This window comes from Hippopotamus amphibius, chromosome X (assembly GCF_030028045.1).
Source record: "Hippopotamus amphibius kiboko isolate mHipAmp2 chromosome X, mHipAmp2.hap2, whole genome shotgun sequence".
Lineage (NCBI taxonomy): Eukaryota > Metazoa > Chordata > Mammalia > Artiodactyla > Hippopotamidae > Hippopotamus > Hippopotamus amphibius.
Genome location: NC_080203.1, coordinates 37559282 through 37581877, shown reverse-complemented (window position 1 = coordinate 37581877; position 22596 = coordinate 37559282). Strand labels below are relative to the sequence as shown.

Sequence of the window (22596 nt, the reverse complement as noted above, 5' to 3'; positions counted from 1 at the left end):
ACTGCATCCGAAACCATGCCCTGTCATTTACAGACTAAACCTCTAGGCAAGGCATTTAACCTTTCTGAGTTTCGGGTTCCCCATGCGTAAAATAGAATTGACACCACCTACCTCTCAGAGCGGCTGTGAAGGTCAAATGAGATGACACATACAAAGCACTTAGCTTGGCACCTAGAATGATCAATACTTCTCGGCTCTTTTTCTCTCAGCCAAACACTTTTCAACTAGTCCATCAGGTCCCAGAAACATCTGGGGACAGCTTTATAATACAGATTCCTAGGCCCTACTCCATATCTACAGAATCATTATCTCTGGGGAGAGGGCCCAAATGATTTTGATGCAGAGCGCAGTGGGGAGCCACCTGAACCAGACTGGATCATGAGCCCAAACTGGTCTAGCTTTGAAAAGTGGAAGGGAATCAGCATTTATTGAGAACCTACAGTATGCTCCATGCAGTGCTAGGGACTTTCACTTGCAAGATACATTTGTATGCAATTCCTCCCAATTCACCTGGATGGAGTTTGGTGAGGATGGTTTGAAAAAGCCATATGAAACACCACACAGACATATATTTTCACCCCTGTAACATTAACTTAGCCAGAGAATTGCTCCTAGGATGTGCAGGAGTTGTCCCTGGCTTTCTTTCTGGTTCCCAACGTTGAAACCCACTTCACTTTACTTAAAAAAAAATCCTTCTGGGTCAGTCTAACCTATAATAATAAGAATAACAGTAATAATAGTTATTGCTAATGTTTATTGAGTGAAGACATTGTACTAAGTGTTTTAGGTATATCATTTCATTTTACCCTCCTGAGATCCCTATGAAATAGTTGCAGCAGTGTCAACACCCCCAATTAAAAAATGATTTCTGATTTCAAAACACAGGCTTAGGATACAGTATCATTCCAGAAGAGACAGGGAAAGACTCAATAAAGGTGAGGAGAACAAAGAAAGCTGATGCTAAAGTTTATAAAAGGAAATCGAGTGGAGGAAACTGAAGCAAGGAAATTAGGCATGAATCACATTCTTTGACATGGGGACCAGAGGCAGGACCGGGAAAGAAGCATCGAACAGAAGGAATCTGCCTGACTTTACTGCCATCGCGTGGTGGTCTGATGTATAGACAACTGGTTCACAATTCTGTCTTCACTGTTTCAGTCAGTGAAACTACTAGGCCCTCTGGGAGACACTGGGTGGGGAAATAAGGCCAAGTAAAGCTGAGGACCGGCCCTTGAGGACTTTTGAGAGCCTTGTCTCCCTCTGGAGTCACTGGGCTGGAAGTCATTTTAGAGATCAACTACTCCAGGGTTAAGCACTCTCCTCTCACATGGGGAATTTCAGGAAAGACAGAAATATTTATAAGCACCATCATTTTTTCTATTCAAAATGAAACTAGCTTAGCAGTCCATGTGATGTATAGTCTCATTACTTTAAATTTTTCTCTGTTTTTAATAGAAGATGGTCAGTGAGAAAACTAGCACTGAATTTTAGCTACTGAAATGATAGGGAGGAGGAAGTTAACAGTAGATGAGGGTTCTCATTTTTTTTATCCCTTACACTTGTTGGGCATTGTTTTCATAAAGCACATTCATGTACACTTTGTCATTTCATGGCCAAAACAATCTCTAAAGGTAGATAAAATAATCCTCACTTTAGTCATGGGGAAATAGGTCTAAAGAACTTAAATCTGTATGTGGAATCTAAAAAAGCCGAACTCACAACACATAGAGAAGAAAATGGTGGTAACCAGGGGCTGGGGGGTGAGAGAAGAGGACAGATGTTGTTTAAGGATACAAACTTGCAACAAGTGCTAAACAAGCCCTTGAGGTCTAATGCACAGTACAGTGAACATAGAAAACAATATTGTATTATACTTATAGACTTAGAGAACGAACTTATGGTTACCAGGGGTGAAAGGTGGGGGGAAGGGATAGTTAGGGAGTTTGGGATTGACATGTACACACTCCTATATTTAAACCGGAAAACCAACAAGGACCTACCAACAAGAACCTACCGTATAGCACAGGGAACTCTGCTCAATGTTATGTGGCAGCCTGGATGGGAGGGGAGTTTGGGAGAGAATGGATACATGTATACATACAGCTGAGTCCCTTTGCTGTGCACCTGAAACTATCACAACTTTGTTAATCGGCTGTACTCCAATATAAAACGAAAAGTTAAAAAAAAAGAAAATAATGTTGTATTATAATCACCAAACTTGCTAAGAGACTGGAACATAATTATTGTAACCACTACAAAGAAATTATAATTATGTAATGTGATACAGCCGCTTAACATCACGACAATGGCAATAATATTACAATATATAAATGCATCAAACTAACTTGTTGTACAGCTTATATTCATACAATGTTATATACCAAATGTAGTTCCATTAAAAAAACCCACAAAAAATAAAGAACTGAAATGACTTGGCTATGGTCAAACAGTAAGATGGCAACAGAACCACCCTACAATTTGGTCATCCCCCTCAATGAAACATGTAGAGAGTGGCAAGAGTGTGCTAGGCACCAGGGATCTGCAGTTGAATTAAGTTGCCCCCTCACCCAGTGATTCCCTCCTGTCTCCTCCAGCTTAGCCCAGCTTCTCCTCTGGGTGGACACTCCTCTCTGTGTGGGCTGGGAGGGCAACTGAAAAACCTTAAGCAACACCTGACCCATAAGTTTTCCAGAAGGACTGGCTGCCCAGGACATTCTAGCTGAAGCTGCCCAATGAATGAGTTACTTCTGGCAATCCCTTTGGCCAGTCCCTAGCCCCTACCCCCATGGGTGAGTGATATTTATAATATCATGATATTATAATATACTAATTATGACAATATCATGATATTATAATATACTAATTATGTTCCTCTCCTCTAGGGGGCTTGCCTTAAGTAGATTGGTTTATTTCTTCACTATCCTTCTGGTTTTTAAGAATAGAATAAACATGAAATTAAATCAAGGGCTCACCACAAAGCTAAGTAGGTCAGGACAGGGAGCTAGGTAGGTATCTGGGGCCTCTGGTCTTTCATCAGTCTAGTCCAATGCTCTCTATGTAGAAACAGGGAAGCCAAGGCTCAGAGTGGGAAAGTGACATGCCCAAGCAAGCTTAGGAAAATTAAAACCCGGCTGTTCTGATACCCAGGCGAGAGCTGTTTCTACCACACTCTGCTGCCCCTCTGTGGAAATGAAAACGTATTAAGCTGTTTTCTTGTACTCTGGTGAGCACAAGAAAACACTGTCCATAAAAAAAGAAACTGACAAAGAGGAAAGGTAACAGGAAATGCCTGTAAACTGAACCCACAAAGGCCAAACCCCGAGTCACTGTAAAAGGCTTTGAACTGGCAAGAATGAGAGGAAATGATGGGGGAAAAAAGGAAATGGGCCTCTGAGAGAGGAAACACAGGGAGCATACACAAGGCCTTTAGGTAGCCTCTGTTGTGGGCCTTTGTCAAGTTGAGTGGGCCCCTCCTGCCCTCCCTCCCAGAAGTCAAGCCTGGGGCACCCTCTCCAAAGAGGCTCTTGAGAACTGAGCTGATTACCTACTAACAGCAGGTTACATTTAGCACAACCTAGTGTGCTAAATATTTTTACGTATGTTTTACTTCACTTAATCTTCTCAATAACCTCAAGGAGAAAAATTTTTTATCCACCCCATCAATGGTAATGCAGAGAGGAGTAGTGTGCCCAAAGATGCACAAATAGTAAGTGGCAGGGCTCACATTTGAACCCAGGTCTTTCTACTATTAGTCATGCTATTATTCATCATGCTATGTACAAGTGGCTCCTTGCTGTAATAGATGCTTTCTCTGAAAACTAAAGTCCTGGGAACCTTTTCATTTCAACAACTGGTATTGGGGACTTCCCTGATGGCCCAGTGGTTAAGAATCTGCCTTCCAATGCACAGGATGTGGGTTTGATCCCTGATAGGGGAACTAAGTTCCCACATGCCTCAGGGCAACTGAGCCCTTGCACCACAGCTGCTAAGCCTGCGCTCTGGAGCCAGTGCACCACAACTAGAGAAGAGCCCATGCACCACAATGAAGAGCCCACAAGCTGCAACGAAAGATCCCACACGCCGCAACGAAAGATCCCACACGCAGCAACGAAGACCCAAAGTAGCCAAATAAATAAATTAATTTAAAAAAAACTGGTATCATGATGATGATGATACCAGACAACAGCTACTGACTGGTTACTGTATACCAAAACCTGTACTAGGTGTTTTGCATTTGTGATGTCGTTTGATCCTCACAACAACCCCAGGAAGTAGCAATAAGCTCCCAAATGCTGAAAAACTTGCCCAAGGTCACAGAACTAAGGGTATAGCTATGATAAAGCCCACTAGGCAATCCTCCCATGGGTTCTTCCCTGGCTCCCATTCTTGGTGAAGCCAACTGAAGCCTTCGTGGAGGATAACTAGAAGGTGGAGTTAAATGCAACAATTTAATGTTGAACCGAGGCTAGATTCATTTGCATGCGATCAAGTCCATGAAATCTTTATTTGATGTCTAGAGTTTAATTAACAACCATCAAAACACCTTTCTCAGCTTAAATCTTTCATTTACTTAATCAAATTAAAGCGTGGGAAAGTTTACACTTGGCTATTGCTGGGAGCCTTTGTCTGACTTTCCCCTTCTTACTGAATAGATGATTCATTCAACAAACAGATATTGGATTGCCATTGAGCAACATCTCAGTGTGCGTGAGTCAATGAGCTAGCCCTAAGTCCCTAGTAGGGAATTGAGAAAGTCACTGTGCTTATTGGATCTCAGTAACTATAAATGAGACAACTGATTGATCTGCAAGGTCCCTCCTATTGTAGGTTTCAGTTCAAGCTCATGATTAATGATTTTTTTCTCTTTAAAATATTTGATTGTTAATTTCTTATTTTTTATTGAGATACAATTGACATATAATATTATGTTAATTTCAAGTGTACAACATGATTCACTATATGCATATATTGTGAAATGATCACTACAGTAAGTCCAGTTAACATCTATCACCACACATAGTTACACATTTGTTTCTTATGATGAGAACTTTTAAGACCTACTCTTAGCAACTTTCAAATATAGAATTATTTGAAATACAGTACTTTACAATACAGTATTATTAACTATAGTCACCATGCTGTACATTACATCCCCAGTACTTACATATTTTATAACCAGAAGTTTGTACCTTTTGACTCTCTTTACCCATTTCATCTAATCCCCACTCCCTGCCTCTGGCAACCACCAACCTAGTCTCTGTATCTGTGAGTTTGTTTGGTTTTTTCTTTTGTTGTTGGTTGTTTTTATCAGATCGTACTGGATTTGTCTTTCTGTGTCTGACTTATTTCACTTAGCATAATGCCCTCAAGGTCCATCCATGTTGTTGTAAATGGCAAGATTTCCTTGTTTTCTATGGGTGAATAATATTCCATTGTCTATATATCCACAGTTTCTTTATCCATTCATTCATCGATGGACACGTAGGTTGCTTCTAAGTCTTGGCTACTGTAAATAATTGTGCAATGAACATAGGGGTGCATATATCTTTTTGAGTTAGTGCTTTTGTTTTCTTTGGATAAATACCAAGAAGTGAAATTACTAAATAATATGGTAGCTCTATTTTTACTTTTTTTGAGGAACCTCCATACTGTTTTCCACAGTGGCTGTACCAATTTACATTTCCACCAGCAGTGCACAAGTGTTCCCTTTTCTTCACATCCTGGCTAACACTTGTTATTCCTTACATTTTTCGATGATAGTCATTCTGACAGGTGTAAGGTGATAGCTCACTATGGTTTTCATTTGCATTTCCTCAATACTTAGTGATGTTGAGCACCTTTTCACGTACCTGTTGGACATCTGTCTTCTGTGAATCTTTTTTGGAAAAGTGTCTATTTGGACCCTCTGACCATTTTTAAATCAGATTGGTTTTTTGCTATTGACTTATATGACTTCTGTATATATTTTGGATATTAGCACTATATCAGATATATGATTTGCATATATTTTCCTCCATTTGATAGGTTTCCTTTTCATTTTGTTGATGGTTTCCATTGCTATGCAAAAGCTGTTTAGTTTGATGTAGTTCCACTTGTTTATTTTTGCTTATGTTGACTTTGTTTCTGGTATAAAATCCAAAAAAATCATTGCCAACATTCATGTCACAGAGCTTGCCGCCTAGGTTTTCTGCTAGGAGTTTTATGGTTTCAGGTCTTATGTTCCAGTCTTTAATCCGTTTTGAGTTAATTCTTGTGTATGGTGTAAGATAGTGGTCCATTTTCATTCTTTTGTATGTGGCCATCAAGTTTTCCCAATACAATTTATTGAAGAGACTATCCTTTTCCCATTGTATATTCTTGTTTCCTTTGTCAGAGATTAATTGACCGTATTTACATGGGTTTATTTCTAAGCTCTGTATTCTCTTCCACTGATCTATGTGTCTGTTTTTAATGCCAATACTATTCTGTTTTGACTACTATAACTTTGTAATATAGCTTGAAATCAGGACATGTGATGCCTCTGACTTTGTTCTTCTTTCTCAAGATTGCTTTGGTTATTCAGGGTCTTTTGTGGTTCCATACAAGTTAATTTCTTCTTTAAATGAAGAAAAAAAAAGAGAGTCAATTCCCTAAACTTAACTGATGACTCTGGTGGGTAAGAGCCAGGTAAATGAATTTCCAGGGGGGTAGAGCAGGCACTGGGGGCAGACTGGGACTGCAGGGGACTTGGAAGATGGACTGAGAGACAAGAGAGGTGGTCCTAGAAACAGGAGAGGCATTGGAAAGAAGGAGTTCAAACTTTTGGAGGGCAAGGGGTTTGAGATTCCTTTTGTAACGGTAAGTTTTTGTTTTGAGATCTGTATCTTCCCCACCCCGCCACCTCAGATCATTTACATAATACTCCCCCAAAACAACATACACAGTCTCCTTCTCTCAAGAAGAGAGACTGAGATAAGACATACATAAGGAGTAGATACCCTAGAAGACCAGAGAGAGGCCCTAGGTAGACTGCATATGATCTTAGAGTGTGGAAAACAAAAACTTTTCTATACATCTTTATCTCTCTCTTCTATGATCCAGTTTTGCAGGATAATTTAGGTGTTTTTATTGGTGCAAATCAAATCTAGAGGCACTTTAAAATTTCCCACACATATCCATTCCACTGAGGAACTCTTTGAGAATCCCATTAAGTCCAGCCACTGCCTTATTTATTTGTACTCTGACTATACTAAAAGATTGACAGGGAACTCAGGCTGAGCACAGGTGGTGAGGGAGAGGGGAGACAGGATGCAATACTGTGTACTTCCCATGATGTTTCAGACTTTTGTTTCTGCAAACAATAGAGCTAAAGTGTATCTTAAGGAAGAAAACATTCTCCAATGACTCAAGATAAACCCTCACCAATAGAGAGGAGAAAAGTCATTGTAGCACACATAGGACAGGAGATAAGGCTCTACTCACAGTTCTGCCTTTAACTTGCTGTGTGACTTTACACAAATTGCTGTACCTCTCCATATTTCAGGGTTCCCTCACTATAAAATGGGCATACTACCATCTGCTGTGCATGCACTTTCAAGGATCAGATTAGTTCATATTCATGAGAACACCTTGCAAATGTGATCCATTGATAAGGTACCTAGAGACCTTATCTTAGAATTACATGCTACTGATGATACAATGGTTTTATAAGCTTGCTTGGAAACATCTATGTGCCATTAGAAGTAAATTCTCAATGGGGCTTATTTGTATATTGAATGCTTATAGGCCATTGGGTATGAGGAATGCCCTAATAGTTTTGTAGATCTAAGAGGATTTTGAAAATCACAGCAAAGCTGAAATACGTGTATTAGGAAATCAGTTGAAATCAACTGAAACCTCTGTTCAGGGGTCCTGCTCATTGCAAGGTCATTCAGTGGTACTCAGATGACTCGTGTGGAGGGTCCAGGACAACTTCACTCACATGTGTGGTGCCTTGGCAGGAATGGCTGAAAGTTTGGACTCAGCTGAGCCTCTTTCTGTCTCCAAGTATCTCTAGGACTTTCCACGTGGTCTCCAGCAGAGTAGTCAGATTTTTTTATATGATGGCTCAGAGGTCCAAAAAACCAACATAGAAACTACAGGTTCTTTAGAGGTTAGGCCTAGAATAAACTTGCTGTTTCTTCTGCCATACTGTATTGGTTAAAGCAGCTGTAGGTAGGCCAGCCCAGATTTGGAGGATAGAGGGTAGGGATCGACTTGCTCTATGGGAAGAGTATCAAAGCATTTGTGCTTATCTCTAATTCAACACAGATATCAAGATTGCTTTCTTAATATAAGTTATATATTTGAAAATTCAGTCTAGGACTAAAAATCATAACTGTAAATGGTTTAGAATAATTTGACTGGGAAATCTAGGGAAAGAGGAATTGAAGACATGAGTATAGCCCTTTCATACTGGAGGCTGCAGGAGCCCATTCAAAGTATCAGAGTGAGAAATCTACTTACTCTAAGAATCCCCTTGGCCGACTGGCAATGCCTGCTTCTATTTTCCTCCCTATCCCTGTCATCTCTCTCAAGTCAGTCAGGGTAAGAAGCTTTGTTCCTCAGGTAGAGTCCATGTCTTTCTTGGCTCCATGTCTCTCCCTTCCCAAAATACAGAGCACATAGTAGAGTACAGAGCCTACAGCAGAATCAAAGTAATGCCATCATTTGACAGTCTACCCCCCAGCACATTCTGCTCTGCTGTCTTTTAAGGAAGCCCATCATCTATTTTAAGTCAAACACTGTGCTAGGTACTTCAATATACTTTTTCTTATTTCATTGTAATAACACTGGTATGGGTATTATTAGTAGCCCCCATTTTACAGAGAAGGAAAACTGAGATATAAACATCAAGTGACTTTACCCCATACAACTACACAGATGCCAGAGCCTGGATACCAACTGAGATCTTTGACTCCAAACTCTATGATCTTTCAGTATACCATGCTGTCTCTCAAGGAAAAGGGAACAAAAGCCTGTACACTGGACATTCAGGGTAATTTTCTCCTGTTTCATTCATCTATCCTTACACTATCTAAGGTATGTGAGGGTGCTTCCACACTGCCAGAATCGCCAGAGTATTAAAGAAAGGTCTGAGGAGAAAGGCTGTACTGCGAGCATTGGCGTTCCCACATCTTGGTATTCACAAGCTTGGCATTCCCATCACATCATAAAAGATTTCTTTTTAATTCACTACATGTTTTACTGCTACTCCTGGCACCTCTATACTGCAAGGGAACAACTGTTAACAGAGGTGTCACTGTCATGTACGTTTGGGCAGCTGACTAAAAATGGGTCAGGAATGGCACAGGTTATCTCATTTTTGCAGTACTAGCCAGAAAGGTGTTAATATAGAGGCACGTAATTGGAGAATATGGGCAGCAAACGTGGGCCTCAGAGGAATAAGAGACACACAGTTGGAAAAATGCGACAGTGATTCAAAAAAGGAACTAGGCGGGCTTGACTCAAGCAGGATTCTGCAGTTCCTCAATCCCTACAGATTCACAGAACAACACAGTGTCCAGGGCACTTAAGAGAGGGGAGCCCTTAGGCAAATATATGGGGCAGGAGAGAAGGGCAAATAAAGAAGAATGCAATGGAGAGAGAAACAATAACAACAACAACAACAAAAAAACCCAACCAACCAACCAACCAAACAAACAGAAAAAAAACCCAAAACAAAAAACTAAGTAAATGAAGGAAGAGAAAAGTAATGATCCTGTGGTAAACACAATTGAAGGCCATCAACTTGGGACAGAGGCAACCACACACAAAATTGCCCCTTTGGGAACTTGGTCCTTGGAGGTGGTGATTGGTGCAGAAAACTGCCAAATGACTGCATGCAAATGACATCTCCAGTTTTTCACTCTGGCATTTTACATTAATCAAAGTGGCAACTCATTCTATTAGAATAATATTACCTTCATACCAAAATCCAACCAACACATCACAAGAAAGAAAGCTACAGACCAATATTCCTAATAAATATAGATGCAAAAGTCCTCAACAAAAGATGGCAAACCAAATCCAACAACATATAAAATGGATTATACACCATGACCAATTATGACTTAGCCCAGAAATTCAAAGTTGGTTTAACATATGAAAATCAATCAATAAAATGCACATGATCATCTCAGTAGGTGTAGAAAAAGCATTTGACAAAATTTAGCACCTTTTCGTGATGAATACACTTACACTAGGAATAGATAGAAGGGAAATTTCTCAACCTAATAAAAGCCATCTATGAAAAGAGCCTAGCCAACTTCATACATACATAGTGGTGAAAAACTGGATGCTTTACGCCTAAGATCAGGGACAAGACAAGGATGTTCACTCTCACAAGTTCTATTCAACATTGTCCTAGAGGTTCTAGCCAGGGCAATTACACAAGGGAAAGATTGCAAAGGAAGATGTAAAACTATCTCTCTTCTCAGATGACATGATCTTGTATATAATAAATCCTAAGTAATCTACTAAAGAATCATTAGAATTGTAAACGAGTTCAGCAAGGTTGTAGGATACAAGGTCAATACAGAAAAATTTTTAATATTTCTATACCCTAACAATGAGTAATCCAAAAATAAAAATAAGAAAACAATTCCATTTACAATATCATCAAACCAATAAAATACTTAGGGATATATGTTACCAAACAAATTGCAAGACTTATATAATGAAAACTACAGAATATCATCAAACAAGATTAAAGATTACCTAACTCACTGAAATAGCATCTTGTATTCATGGGTTGGAAAACTTACTCTTGCTAAAGAGGCAATACACTCCAAACTGATCTATAGATTCAATATAATCGCTATCAAAATCCCAGCTGATTTGTTGCAGAAATTGACGAGCTGAACCTAAAATTCACATGGAAATGCAAGGGACCCAGAATAGTCAAAACAGTCTTCATGACTTTAGACTTGGCAATACTGTATTCCTAGATATGACACCAAAAGCACAAGCAACAAGAGAAAAATTAGGTAAAAGTGGATTTCATTAAAATTCAATAATTTCATGTTTTAAAGGATGTTATCAAGAAAGTAAAAACACAGGCCACAGAATGAGAAAAAGTACTTGCAAATCATATATCTTAAAGAGGTCTAGTGTCCAGAATTTAGTAAGAACTCTTAAAACACAACAAAAAAGGCAAATAACCCAGTTTAAAATTGGCAAAAGATTTGAACAGACATTTCTCCAAAGAAGATACAAAAATGGCCAATAAGTAAATGAAAAGATGCTCAACGAAATCAGTCATCAGGGAAACGCAAATTAAAATCACGATGAGATATGATTTCATGCACATTAGGATGACTAATTTAAAACCTGTAAAATAAGCATTGGTGAAGATGTTGGAAAATTGGAACCCTTATACATTGCTGATGGAAATGTAAAATGGTAGTCACTTTGGAAAACAGCCTGGCAGGCCCTTAAAAGTCTTAAATATAGTCACCATTTGACCCAGCAATTCCGCACCTACCTAGATACATGCCCAAGAGAAATAAAAATATATTTTCATACGAAAGTGTGTACACAAATTTTTCTAGCAGTATTATTCATAATATCCCCCAAATGGAAAAACCCAAGTATCCATGAACTGATGAGTGGATAAACTATGTTATATCTATACAATGGAGTATTATTCAGCCATGAAAGGCAGAAGTACTGATACATGCTACAACATGGATGAACTTTGAAAACATTATGCTAAGTAAAAGGAGCCAGACACAAAAGGCCACATATTATATGATTCCATTTATCTGAAATGTCCAGAACAGGCAAATCTAAATTGATGGTGGTTGCTGGGGGCAGGGCGCAGGGAGGAATGAGGAGTGACTGCTGATGGGTAAGGGGTTTCTCTTTGGGGTTATGAAAATATTCTGGAATTGGATAGTGGTGATGATTGCATAACCTTGTGAATATACTAAAACTCACTAATTGTATACTTTAAAAGGGCAAATTTTATGGTATGTGAATTATATATCAATAAAGCTGTTATTTTTAAAAAGTAGAATTAAAGGACTAACAACACAGTAGGAGATATGTGCTAAATCTCCAGCTTTCTCTACTCTGGCTAGCAGCACCAGTGGCTTTCTTCTTTTTTCTTCAGCATCCGCCCCCAAGTATTTATTCATTCCTTCACCTATGGCAGAATTATTATATTTACCAGTCAGCCCTACACTGAGCCACGAACACTGAACACGCCAGGGTCTACGTTTGTCATATCTTCTATATAGCCCTTCTGTTATGTTATGTTTGTACAGTAAACTACTCCTTCCTAAAAAAATGAGTCAGGTGAGGCTCAAAAAACAATCTAAGGCAACAGAGAAAAAAGGGAAGTATTGGAGCATAAGCTATAGGGAGTGGGTGGCCTCATTGTTCCAAAAATCCTCTACTACAACTGAGAATACTCAAGGAAACCTAGACGTTTCCCCTCCTACTCTCTTCCATCATGATAAGTTGGGCAAATATTTCAAAATCTTCTATTTAGAGTCCAATCTATTCCCAATTCACAATCATGAGCTTAAGCCACTCTCAGTGAAGTTGGCAACTATAAAAGAGTCCAGAGTGACTTCTGTCATCCATTTTAATATATAACACCTATTGTCATTAACATTCCAGTAACAATGTAAAAATGCCAGTAACAATTCCCAGTCTTTAACCCAGGTTCCTAATGCATGATGTAAAACAAATTACCTCTTGTTATATCCTTAGTGGAGAGTGAGAAGAAATACTATTGATTTGTATTTGGAAAACAGTGCCTAGAAGGAAATACTAATAGGGACTAGGATTTATTCAGAGGATGACAGATCAGCAGTCTCCAAGCATTTGCAATCCCTCTATAGATAGGTTTGCCCCAAATCGGTCACAGGACTCTGGGTAAAAGTACATAAAGGGTGTGGAGAGACATAGAGAGCTTAAAAAAAAAAAGAATGTATTGCACAACACGAGGAATAGAGCCAATATTTTGTAATAACTGTAAATGGAAAGTAACCTTCAAAAATCATATAAAAATAAAAAGCAAAGAAAATAATAAAATAAAATAAAGGTTAAAAAATGCTGCAAAATAACCTTTTTAAAAAAGTAGAATTTATGTTCAACCCTTGTAAATTAGCAAGGCCACATGAGTCTGACCAAACCACCACTTCCCACAAGCTAACACAGTGAGAGACTCAGGCAAGCACCACTAGCAAGCATTGGCCCCTCCAAGAGCATTTTGAAAAACAGATTCCCAATAAACCATCACCACCATCCTGCACAGGCCACCTTACCTAACTGAAATTGATTGGAGACATTCCCACATGTTTGCATTATCTCCGGGCTATTCCATCCTAAGGGGTATAAGGCACAGCCTGAGCTTATCAGCAGTCCTGGAAAAAAAAAAAAGTACACACACAGGTAGAAAAAATATAACAGGTCTTTCATCCCAACATTCCCTCTGAATTAGCTCAGCTCAAATTCTGCCTCCTCCACTCAGAGCTTACCTTTCCCCTTTTACCCTAAAAGTCTATGACACTACCAACTTAACAGGATTTCTTTGCTGTGCCATAGGCAGTGAGTTGTAGTAGATAGCAGAGGGGACAACTCAGAAAGAAAGGACAGCACTGGGGATTGAGACAGGCCAGTGTACTTTTCACAGCCAAAATATTTTTGCCAATGACTTACAAAGCTGAGTTGGCCTCTCTAACTAGACTCCTCTTCTATCTTGGTCTGATTTACAAAGAATAACAAGGTAGGGGCTGCTACTCTTTCCTACAATTCAGCCTTTTCTAAGAGTCAGGTCGGTCCCTGCTAGTTAAAGATAGATCATGATTTCTGTAACTTGAATTCAGCTGCCAGACTAGGATCTACAGAACGTATCCACGTTACATAGGCTTCTCCTGATGAGTAGGGCACCATACTCCCTCTTCCAGAAACACTTCCTTCTTCTGAGAAACCATTCCAGCTTCATGCTAAGCATTCCTACTTTCTTTGGCTTCCAAAACCTTCCACTCTGCTCCTTGCCTTCATCTCCATTTTGTTTAGGTCATTTAGTTACTCCAGGGAAAATCTGTGTGATCTTAGTGATAACCTTATTCTTCTAATCAGAGATACAAATCTGGGTCTGCTTGCTGACACTGCCTTTTAAGGACAACTGCCTCATCCACAGCTCTTGCTTACTGCCTAGGTTTACATTTTATAAGCTATGACCCTCTCCCCCATGCCTTTGGCAACCATGGATTAGACGAAGCATTGGCATCTGACACAAAAGCAACCAAATCCATCGGCTAGCCAGTAATGGATGACATCATATCATGCGCTGAAGAAAACAGCTGGGCCAGATTCTTGTTTCTGGAAATGTTAATCAAGAAACATAGAGATGCTGAGCTAGTTAGCAGATGTAGCAGAAGTTAGGAAAAAACACCAGGAGGTAAAATCAAGCCTGTGTCAAGTTGAAGCCAAGTTCAGTCCAAAGTTATGAACAGACATCAATTCTGGGTAAGCTGAGCAAACTGATTGGTAAAAGAACAGATGACAGTGGCAGGAAGCATATACACCATGAGGGAAAACTCTATACAGCTCTTGAAAGAGCTAGAGAATCTAGTCCTTCCCAATGGCTTTTCAGTTCCATTTTTTCATATCTTATAATAAATCCCCTTTTCATTGGAGAACTCAAGCAAGTCTCTGCTACTTACAACCAAGAGAGCCTAACTACAAGAATGCTATACTTGAATGCTACACCAAAGGTCATGGGAAGGTCATCTGCTATGAGTGTGAATGCAAAACCTACCATATAACGTAGAGCCTCCACAAAGCAGGTATTTGATTAATGATTGACTGGCTGACATATTTAGAGGCTCCAGAAAGTTCCAGACAGTGAAAGGCAAGCCGCTCCAGGGACTGGAGGCCTCACCTTCACTTCTCCTTTCTCACTGAGGAAGATTCCATATACACTCTGAGAAGCAAATAAAACCACTTTGCCTTCAGCTGAAGCCTTTTGGAAGATGATCTCAAAGTACTCGTTAAGCTTCTCTGCAACATGACAACCAGCTGTTCTCAATACTCAGTGAGGCCAGAGAAAAAGACAAGAACCTAAAGAAAAATCAGGAAGCGTTTAAATAGGAAAAGAGAGAGAACTTTCTGACTGCGAGAGAGGGTTTAGAAACTAAAAGAATGACCAATTAAGGTTAGAAATTCCCTTCAGTGGAATGCTTAAAATTAGAAGACATTCTTATCTGTCTGATAGTCTTAAAGGAAATGAAACTGGTCACTGAAAAGACTTTCCTAGGCTCTGGAACTTATCCAGTGGCAAAGGAACAACACTCCTATTTTTTCCTACCACAGATGAACTGAAATCATATGATGTGAGGAGGTATGGGCCAGAGTATGTAAGCCCGGAGTACGCACAATGGGTTAAGGTTAAGGACAAAACTGGAAACGAAACCTCAGCCTTTTCCTGCTTTCGGTGTCTATCCTTTGAGAGAAGAATTAATAAAAAGTGAGCTTTCCCACACAGACTAGGAAGAAAAGAACACAAGTTTATAAAAGAACAGCAGTTCTGTATTCCAACCTCTACATTCAGATCCCTGGGACTGGCATGAGCTCTGAGTTCTCAAGCAGGGGCTGTTGCTTTCCTGACATGGCAGGAGGAAACTTCCACCTTCCTCAACGCCCCCTGAAGCTGAACAGGCCTTGATTTAAAAGATTCCTGCTTGGAGTTGTTATCTTGCAATTTTTCACAGTCACTAGGCCAGAGACCAGGAATCTCTGCCCAGGTGTGTGTTCTGCCCCAGTGCATGTGGCTCTGTGTTCTGCCCAACCTGCCCTGCCAACCCTCCCATCCCCTATCCTCCCTCCTGCCTTTTAGACAGGTGAGCGCAGTAGGTTGTAAACATACATCACGGAGACATTGGACTTGTAACTGACAGAGGATTCCGTTACATTTGATCATAGATGGAGAAAGATGTCCTAGGAGACATTATTTTAAAATGAAGTCATGGGGTAATTTATCCTCAATTATATTTGTCCTTAACAGTTGTAATCAATTTGGGATGTGAAGATGTGCTTTAAATAGCAACATAGAAGTCATTTTCCAGTGACAGGCTCTGCCACCTTTTGGAAGCCTGGGGACTTATTTAAAATGTAGATTGTTGAACTTCATCCACAGGTATCTGATTCAGTAAGTGTAGCCCAGGAATATGCCTTTCAAAAGCACCCTAGTGATGCTGATGCATCAGGTAGTGGTACCAACACTTAAAAAAAAAAACCACTAAAAATATTAAAAGCAGGAGCTCTGGTGGCAGAGAAAACTAGTTTAAATCCCAGCCCTGCCATGTGTGAGCTATAGCCCTGGCTCCTACTTTTCTACATGTCATTCCTGACTACAGGTTTTACTGCCCCTCCAGCCACACTTGCCCCTTGGAGAAGTCTGTTCCAACTGCATCTGCTCAGCTGGGTACTTTCCTAGTCCCATGTGCCTCTAGAAAGGCAAAACCCTTTAGAGTGTGTTCCCACCCTTACTCCCCCACTGCTTATGTGCAGGTGACCAGTGGGCTGCCATTTCGTTTCCCTTCCTCAACTGCTCCTTCTACAAGAACCCCCTATCACAAAAGTTGCCAAGTGTCCTGTCCAAATATGGTTGCTATAGTTTTCATTCATTGCTCTGACCAAATAGAGACCTGGATTTAGACACTTTTTACTCGGCTTCGGCCCTTGTGGCAACCTCAACGCCAATGCAAACCTTTGGGCACACAATCTCGGACAGACCTCAGAACCCTCCCTGATGCTACATCCCCACTGCCCACTGCCCTCAATCTTCCCCTGCTGCCAGAATTACTACTTCCCCATATCCCAAAGGCTGTATAACCCCCTCCCAACTGCACATTCTCAATTAGGTAGATGCCCGGTCTTTGAGCAAGGAAAGCGTCCTCACCTGGGTGTTATCAACCCCCTCTGTCCACCACAACCTCCCATTCACAAGTGCAACTGTTGAGAGGGCAGCCATTTTGTTACACTTCACACCCCACTCCCAAATACCTGTCCAAATATGACTATTTGGTAGTTTGAATTTACTACCCTGAGTAGCAGTCTAGTATGGGTTAATTTGTTATTAATTTGTTCAATTTATTGCTCTTGTAGCAACTTCAGCGCAAACATAGTGGAAAATTTATGTCTGCCGTCTGGCTATATCTCAGCTTTCCCTTCCCAGGGAACTCTCCCACTCAACTCTCTCATTCATTTCCCTGCATATTCTCTCTCAGAGTTATAAGACAGTTCACCTCTGCTAGAATCATACTGGGAAATGATAAATAACAAATCCAAGACAGTAGTTACCTTTGTTGTGGGGACAAGGGAATATGATCCGGGTATGAAGGAGATTTCAACAACATTGGTAATATTCTATTTCTTAAGCTGTATGGTGCATATACCTGAAACACTTCATACTACACTTTCAAAAATAAATCAGTATGAGAGGCCATGTAAAATGCAGAGTGCTAGGCATCAGTTCTGATTGGGTAGACTTAGAAAGGCACTAAGGTACCTGCACTTAACAAGCACCCCAGGAAATTCTTATACAAGTGCTTCCTGGACCACTCTGAAAATCATTGTGATAGAATTTCTGCTCCAAAGGGAAAAAGAAAAATCAATGACAACAGTGCACAAAGCCCAGAGCCGAGAGTCAGAAGCCCTGGACCGTGGTCTCTAATCTGCTTCAAATTTGCTACACGAGTCCTTGTTAGTAGATGATTAACTTCTTTAAATACCATTTCCCAAACAGAAAGCCACTTTTATAATCCTTGTTCAGTATGGTAACAATAAGTTAAATTATACCTGATGAAACTTTGGAAGACTTTCCAGGAAATGCATGGTTTCCAGAGAAGATAACGGTTTTTAGAAAATAGCACCCTTTCCTTGAATCAAGTTATCAGTGATCTGTCTCCAATGGCAATTTTCATTTTTCATTCAGCTTGAAGTATGTAGCATTAGGACCTTACATGGAGAAAAACATTAGTGCCTCTTTGGGTATATTGTATTCTACCTGCTTAACCAAAAAAAAAAAAAAAAAAAAAAAAGTCCAGAGTGGTAGTTCTCACTTGTGTTGAGGAAAGGGAACACAGCATACACATCAGAGTCACTGGGGAGATTTTTCAAAACATGTAGCCTTCCACCTGTCGCTGTTTATATGAGCATGGGAAAGAGGATGGGAGAGTTGAGAAGTCCACATTTTTTTAAGCACTCCAGGTGATTCAGATACATTCCCTGCTCTAGAAAGATTCCTGGCCTCCCTAAAGGAAGCTGATCCAAGATCTTACACGTTTCCTTGCCAAGAGTTCCTTATATTTACTTCTCACCTATTTCTTCTTTCGTTAGCTCTCACTGAAGGTAGAGGAGAATTCACAAGCCTCTTACACATGTATACACAGGGGAATGTAAATAATGACCTTGTTCTCAGGGACTGGGGGCCAGCTGGTTAGAAACCTCAGCATCCCCAGGGTTGAAATAATCTCCTGGCCAGATGTTTCCTTCACCGGTTAGAGGAGGGCATGAAGGTCCCAGTGGAAGGCTCTCCGGACCCTACACTTGTCCAGCTGGATCAGCTGCAGGTGGAGCAAATGGGACCCAAGGGCCCCATCAGGTCACCTTGCTGAGTATGACTCAGGCTAGCAGCTCTTTATTTCTTCCTGTCTCTCCCACTTCCCAGCGCTCATCTCTGTGGGCAGCCGCCAAACTGGGGAACAAAAGTCAGGCAGAGGGAGGGAGTCGTTTTTAATGGGTCCTCCATCTCTTCAGTGGTTTGGGGTCTGGCAGAGATAAACCAGACCTGAAACAAATTGGCTCCTCCCCCTGATGTATTTTGGTTAATGCACTAGCTGCCGAGAAGCAGCCAGGCCTGGAGCAACAAAATCAATTTCCCTCAGCTGAACAACAGGCTTAAACTTAACCCCCGCAGCTCTTTCTCTTATGTCTTTTATCCACGGAGCTCAAAACACTGTTCAGGCTTGGCTTACTGCCACTAGCAGAGCCCATCTCTGAGGAATGAGACAACAAGATTTCTGCAAGACCCTTGGATAATGACTGTATGCCAAGTGGTGCCTAGAAAATACGATACATTCAAGCAGGCTTCACCATTCCTTCACATCTGATGTAACCTTGACAGACACCAGTTTCTTAAAAGGAAATGGAATGACCCTTAGTTGGCTGGTATTACAGATGGGGAAGCTGTAGAAATTTAGCAATCTGTTCAATATCATTCCCTTGCCCAGGGATAACCCTTGTAGCCTACCTTAGGTCTTGACTCTTTCCATGAGTACTGTCAAATGGCATTTTATTCTTGAACTTTAAAGACCCCCATCTACGCCTAAACACTGTGACTATGTTCCTATGTGATGAACATGATACTGATGTTTCTACTGCCTCTGAGTGACATCTGCCACTCAAAGCTCTCCCCCACTCAGTCCATGAGTGTCTAAATATCCATTACCTACCCACATCTCCCTTCAACAAGTTCCTTTGAGTTTCTGGACCTAGATGCTGAGATCAACCAAAAATGTATTATATGGAGAACCACAAAGGTTTTGTGAAAGTCTTACTCAAGCCTAAGATAGGAGGCAAGGTGGGTGTAGGAGCCACTGTGAATGCCTGGAGTCAGATGGAGGCTGTTGCTACTGGCCTTCTGATACCTACAAGTTAGCCTCTCCTCACCCTCTGCTGGAAACTCTTAGAAAAGCAAGTGAAGCTAAGTTGTCACTGTCAAGTCAGAAGAGAAGAGAACTCAGGGTGCTAATACCCTTGAATGGGAGCCTGGAAAAAAAGAAAATGATGTGAAGGAACCCAGCTCTCACATGACCAACATATCCCAAAATACACTAACATTGCCTTAGCCATACGTTTATTCTTTCTACCATCACTGAATACCGGCTCTGTGCTGGGCACTGAGCTGGGCCCTGGGGCTATAAATATGAATTGTAAGGAGCACCCCTTTCTCCTGCCAGCTAAGTGTCACTTCGTGAAATACTGTGCCCATAGAAGTACCAAGCTAGCCATAGTAAGCCCAAGAATGCAGGTGAAAGGTGAGCCCACTTAAGGTTCATTTGTAACATCTGTGGAGCTCCCAAAGCGGGATAAAGTCATAGGCTTAGACCAGCCTGAATAACTGGTTCTGTACCATGGTTTTCAAGTGGAAGAGAGAAGTTAATCCAGTGACTTTCCAATGTGGCCAGAAAATCATCAGTAGCTAAAGAGTGGGAAAATTCAGAGATAAGAGAGGTTAGAATGTTAATTCAAATTTAAAACTTTGTACAATGAGTCTAAGCAAAGAAGGAGACAGAAAACATCACCTTAATTGACACAACAAAGAGAATCTGGTGCTTTTCGTAAGAAAGTCAGGAAACCATGATAACTTAGCCCAGGGTTTCTCAACCTTGGCACTATTGACATTTGGGACCAGATACTTCTTTGTTTTGGGGAGTGGGCAGCTGTCTTGTTCTTATGCATTGTGGGATAATTTAACAGCATCTCTCACCTTTATCCACTGATTGTCAGTATCACCCTCCCCAACTTGTGATAACCAAAAATGTCTCAGAGACATTACCAATGTCCCCTGGTGGGGGGCAGGGTGCATAAGAAATCAGCCCCTGCTGAGAAGCACTGTCTCAGCCCATCACCACATCTCACCCCTAGGCCAGGCCGCCTGAATGCAGCCACTGGAGAGAAGAAGGAAAATTAGGGTCTGGGCTATCTTGCTAGTGAACAAACTCAAGGAATGAAGGGATGTGAACAAGAGAGAGGTCACTGTCCTTTGCTTACAGCCACAGGGCAACTTAGTGAAAGAGCCAGAAGTGGGATCCACGTTTCCTGGCTACAATCACCCATACTGTGCTGCAAATAGAGATAAGAGGGATAATGAATAATGATTCTAAAACTTCGGGAACAACAAAAAACTTCAGTAATAGGTTCTACCAGCACTTTTTTCCAGTACCCCATCCAGGTGTAAAACATAACTCACATATTCACACACGTATTTGCCTGTCTGTTTAAACTTGCTTTTTCTTCTCTGTTCAAATTAAACTGCTCCCATTGCTTTCCTACAGCCTGCCATTTTTGCATTTTGCTCTTTCCTAGGCCATCCACACACTGCCAGCATCCCAGGTCTCCTGCACTAAATTTAGAGGGAGCCTGAATGAGGGAAAAGATAAGTAGGGTGATTCAGGGCCATAAGAACCCTGGATAGACTGTTAATGGCTACCAGACAGGACTAGCTTTAGATGTTGCCAAATAAGCAGTCTGCCTGGTACCTAGCATTCCACTATTAGAGATGTATTTTTGTGGTGAAGACTGTGCATTAAACTCTTATTAGTAATTAGCACCTGTGTGTATGTGTTTATCAGATCACTGTCCTCTGAGATAACTACCAGAGATCAGGGATCTTAGAGGTCAAGTTTATTTCGGAGCAGTAATACTAGAGTATAAGTTGCTGCTCCTGGAAAGCAGACCTGGATAATATTCTTAAATGGGCCCTCTGTAGCCAGAAGAAGGTGATGAAAATCAAGGCTAAGAAACAGATGTCAACTCTGCCTCCTAGCCAATCTTGCTGTGAATAAAACCCTGATGTAGTTTGTACTTTGGGGAGTCCCAGACTAGGTGTTTCAAAGGAGTCCCCATTAATAGCCTTGAGCTGGACAAAGGGGAGAAGGTGAGAGTGGATTTCCCCATAAGGCAACATCCCTACTACCCCTGCTCCCGCAAAGCTCCCCAACCTACCCAATCCCAGCAACACAGTCTTACCTCCCACGAACTGTGCGGCTCCCATGCAACGTCCCATCATTCTGGAGATGAGTTCTTCCATGCAGCAGCCTAGGACAGCAGCCAGTGCCACCAGGAGCAGCAGAGCACAGCCAGCACCTGTCACCACCGTGCACATCTGCCAGGCCAGGCTTGGGATGGCACTGAAGCTGGCATAGCGCCCACACTCTTCCACCATGATCAGACTCTGCCCCTCTCCCCTCACAGGGTAGTTGCACCTCCGGAATGTGCTGAATGACACTGGCTTCCCCAGCTGGGATCCAAAGAGCCAGTAAGGCAGGAAGTAACTGGTAGAACTGGCCACAGCAGTAACAAGGGACAGGAAGGCCCAGAGGGTCCCCACCAGGGTCAGGCTGCTCCTCATGGTCCCAGGTCTCTCTGAAGGGATGGGGAGATGAGTTGGGTCGCAGCACCAAATGCAGAAAGTTATCATGTAGGCTCCACTGGCCTAGTTTTCATCTGCCTGGCCAGTCCTGGGGTTCAGTCATGTGCTTCTTGGCCCTTGCTTCTGGATAAGATTATTGTCTCAACGACCATTTGGGTCCCTATGGGATTCTGCTCTCCAGCACTTTTCCCATCTTCCTTTGCTTCCGCCTGATTCAGACTTCTACGGTCTCTAGGCTGCAAAGGAAGAAGCGTAGAACTGAATTAGTGACTGTTCTGCCCAGTCCAATGAAGCCTGAGCAGACAACTTTTAGCCCTTGACATCCAGCACAGGACAAGTGACAGGAGGGAAGCCTGAATCAAACCAAGGCTCTTCTGAGAGCCCCCAACTTCCGGTGTAATGGC

The 22596-nt window shown here is 41.4% G+C and overlaps 1 protein-coding gene across 1 annotated transcript in view; it reads right to left on the bottom strand.

The window, feature by feature from the left end:
* Positions 1–22186, bottom strand: part of LHFPL1 (LHFPL tetraspan subfamily member 1) — a 38906-nt gene extending 16720 nt beyond the window's left edge. Inside the window, exons 1-2 of the mRNA XM_057718986.1 lie at positions 21790–22186; positions 13296–13394 (exon numbers count right to left, since the gene is read on the bottom strand). Of these exons, the coding sequence (XP_057574969.1) occupies positions 13296–13394; positions 21790–22171 (481 nt within the window). The 5' untranslated portion in view covers positions 22172–22186. The remainder of the gene's footprint in view (positions 1–13295; positions 13395–21789) is intronic.
* Positions 22187–22596: the final 410 nt, after the last annotated feature.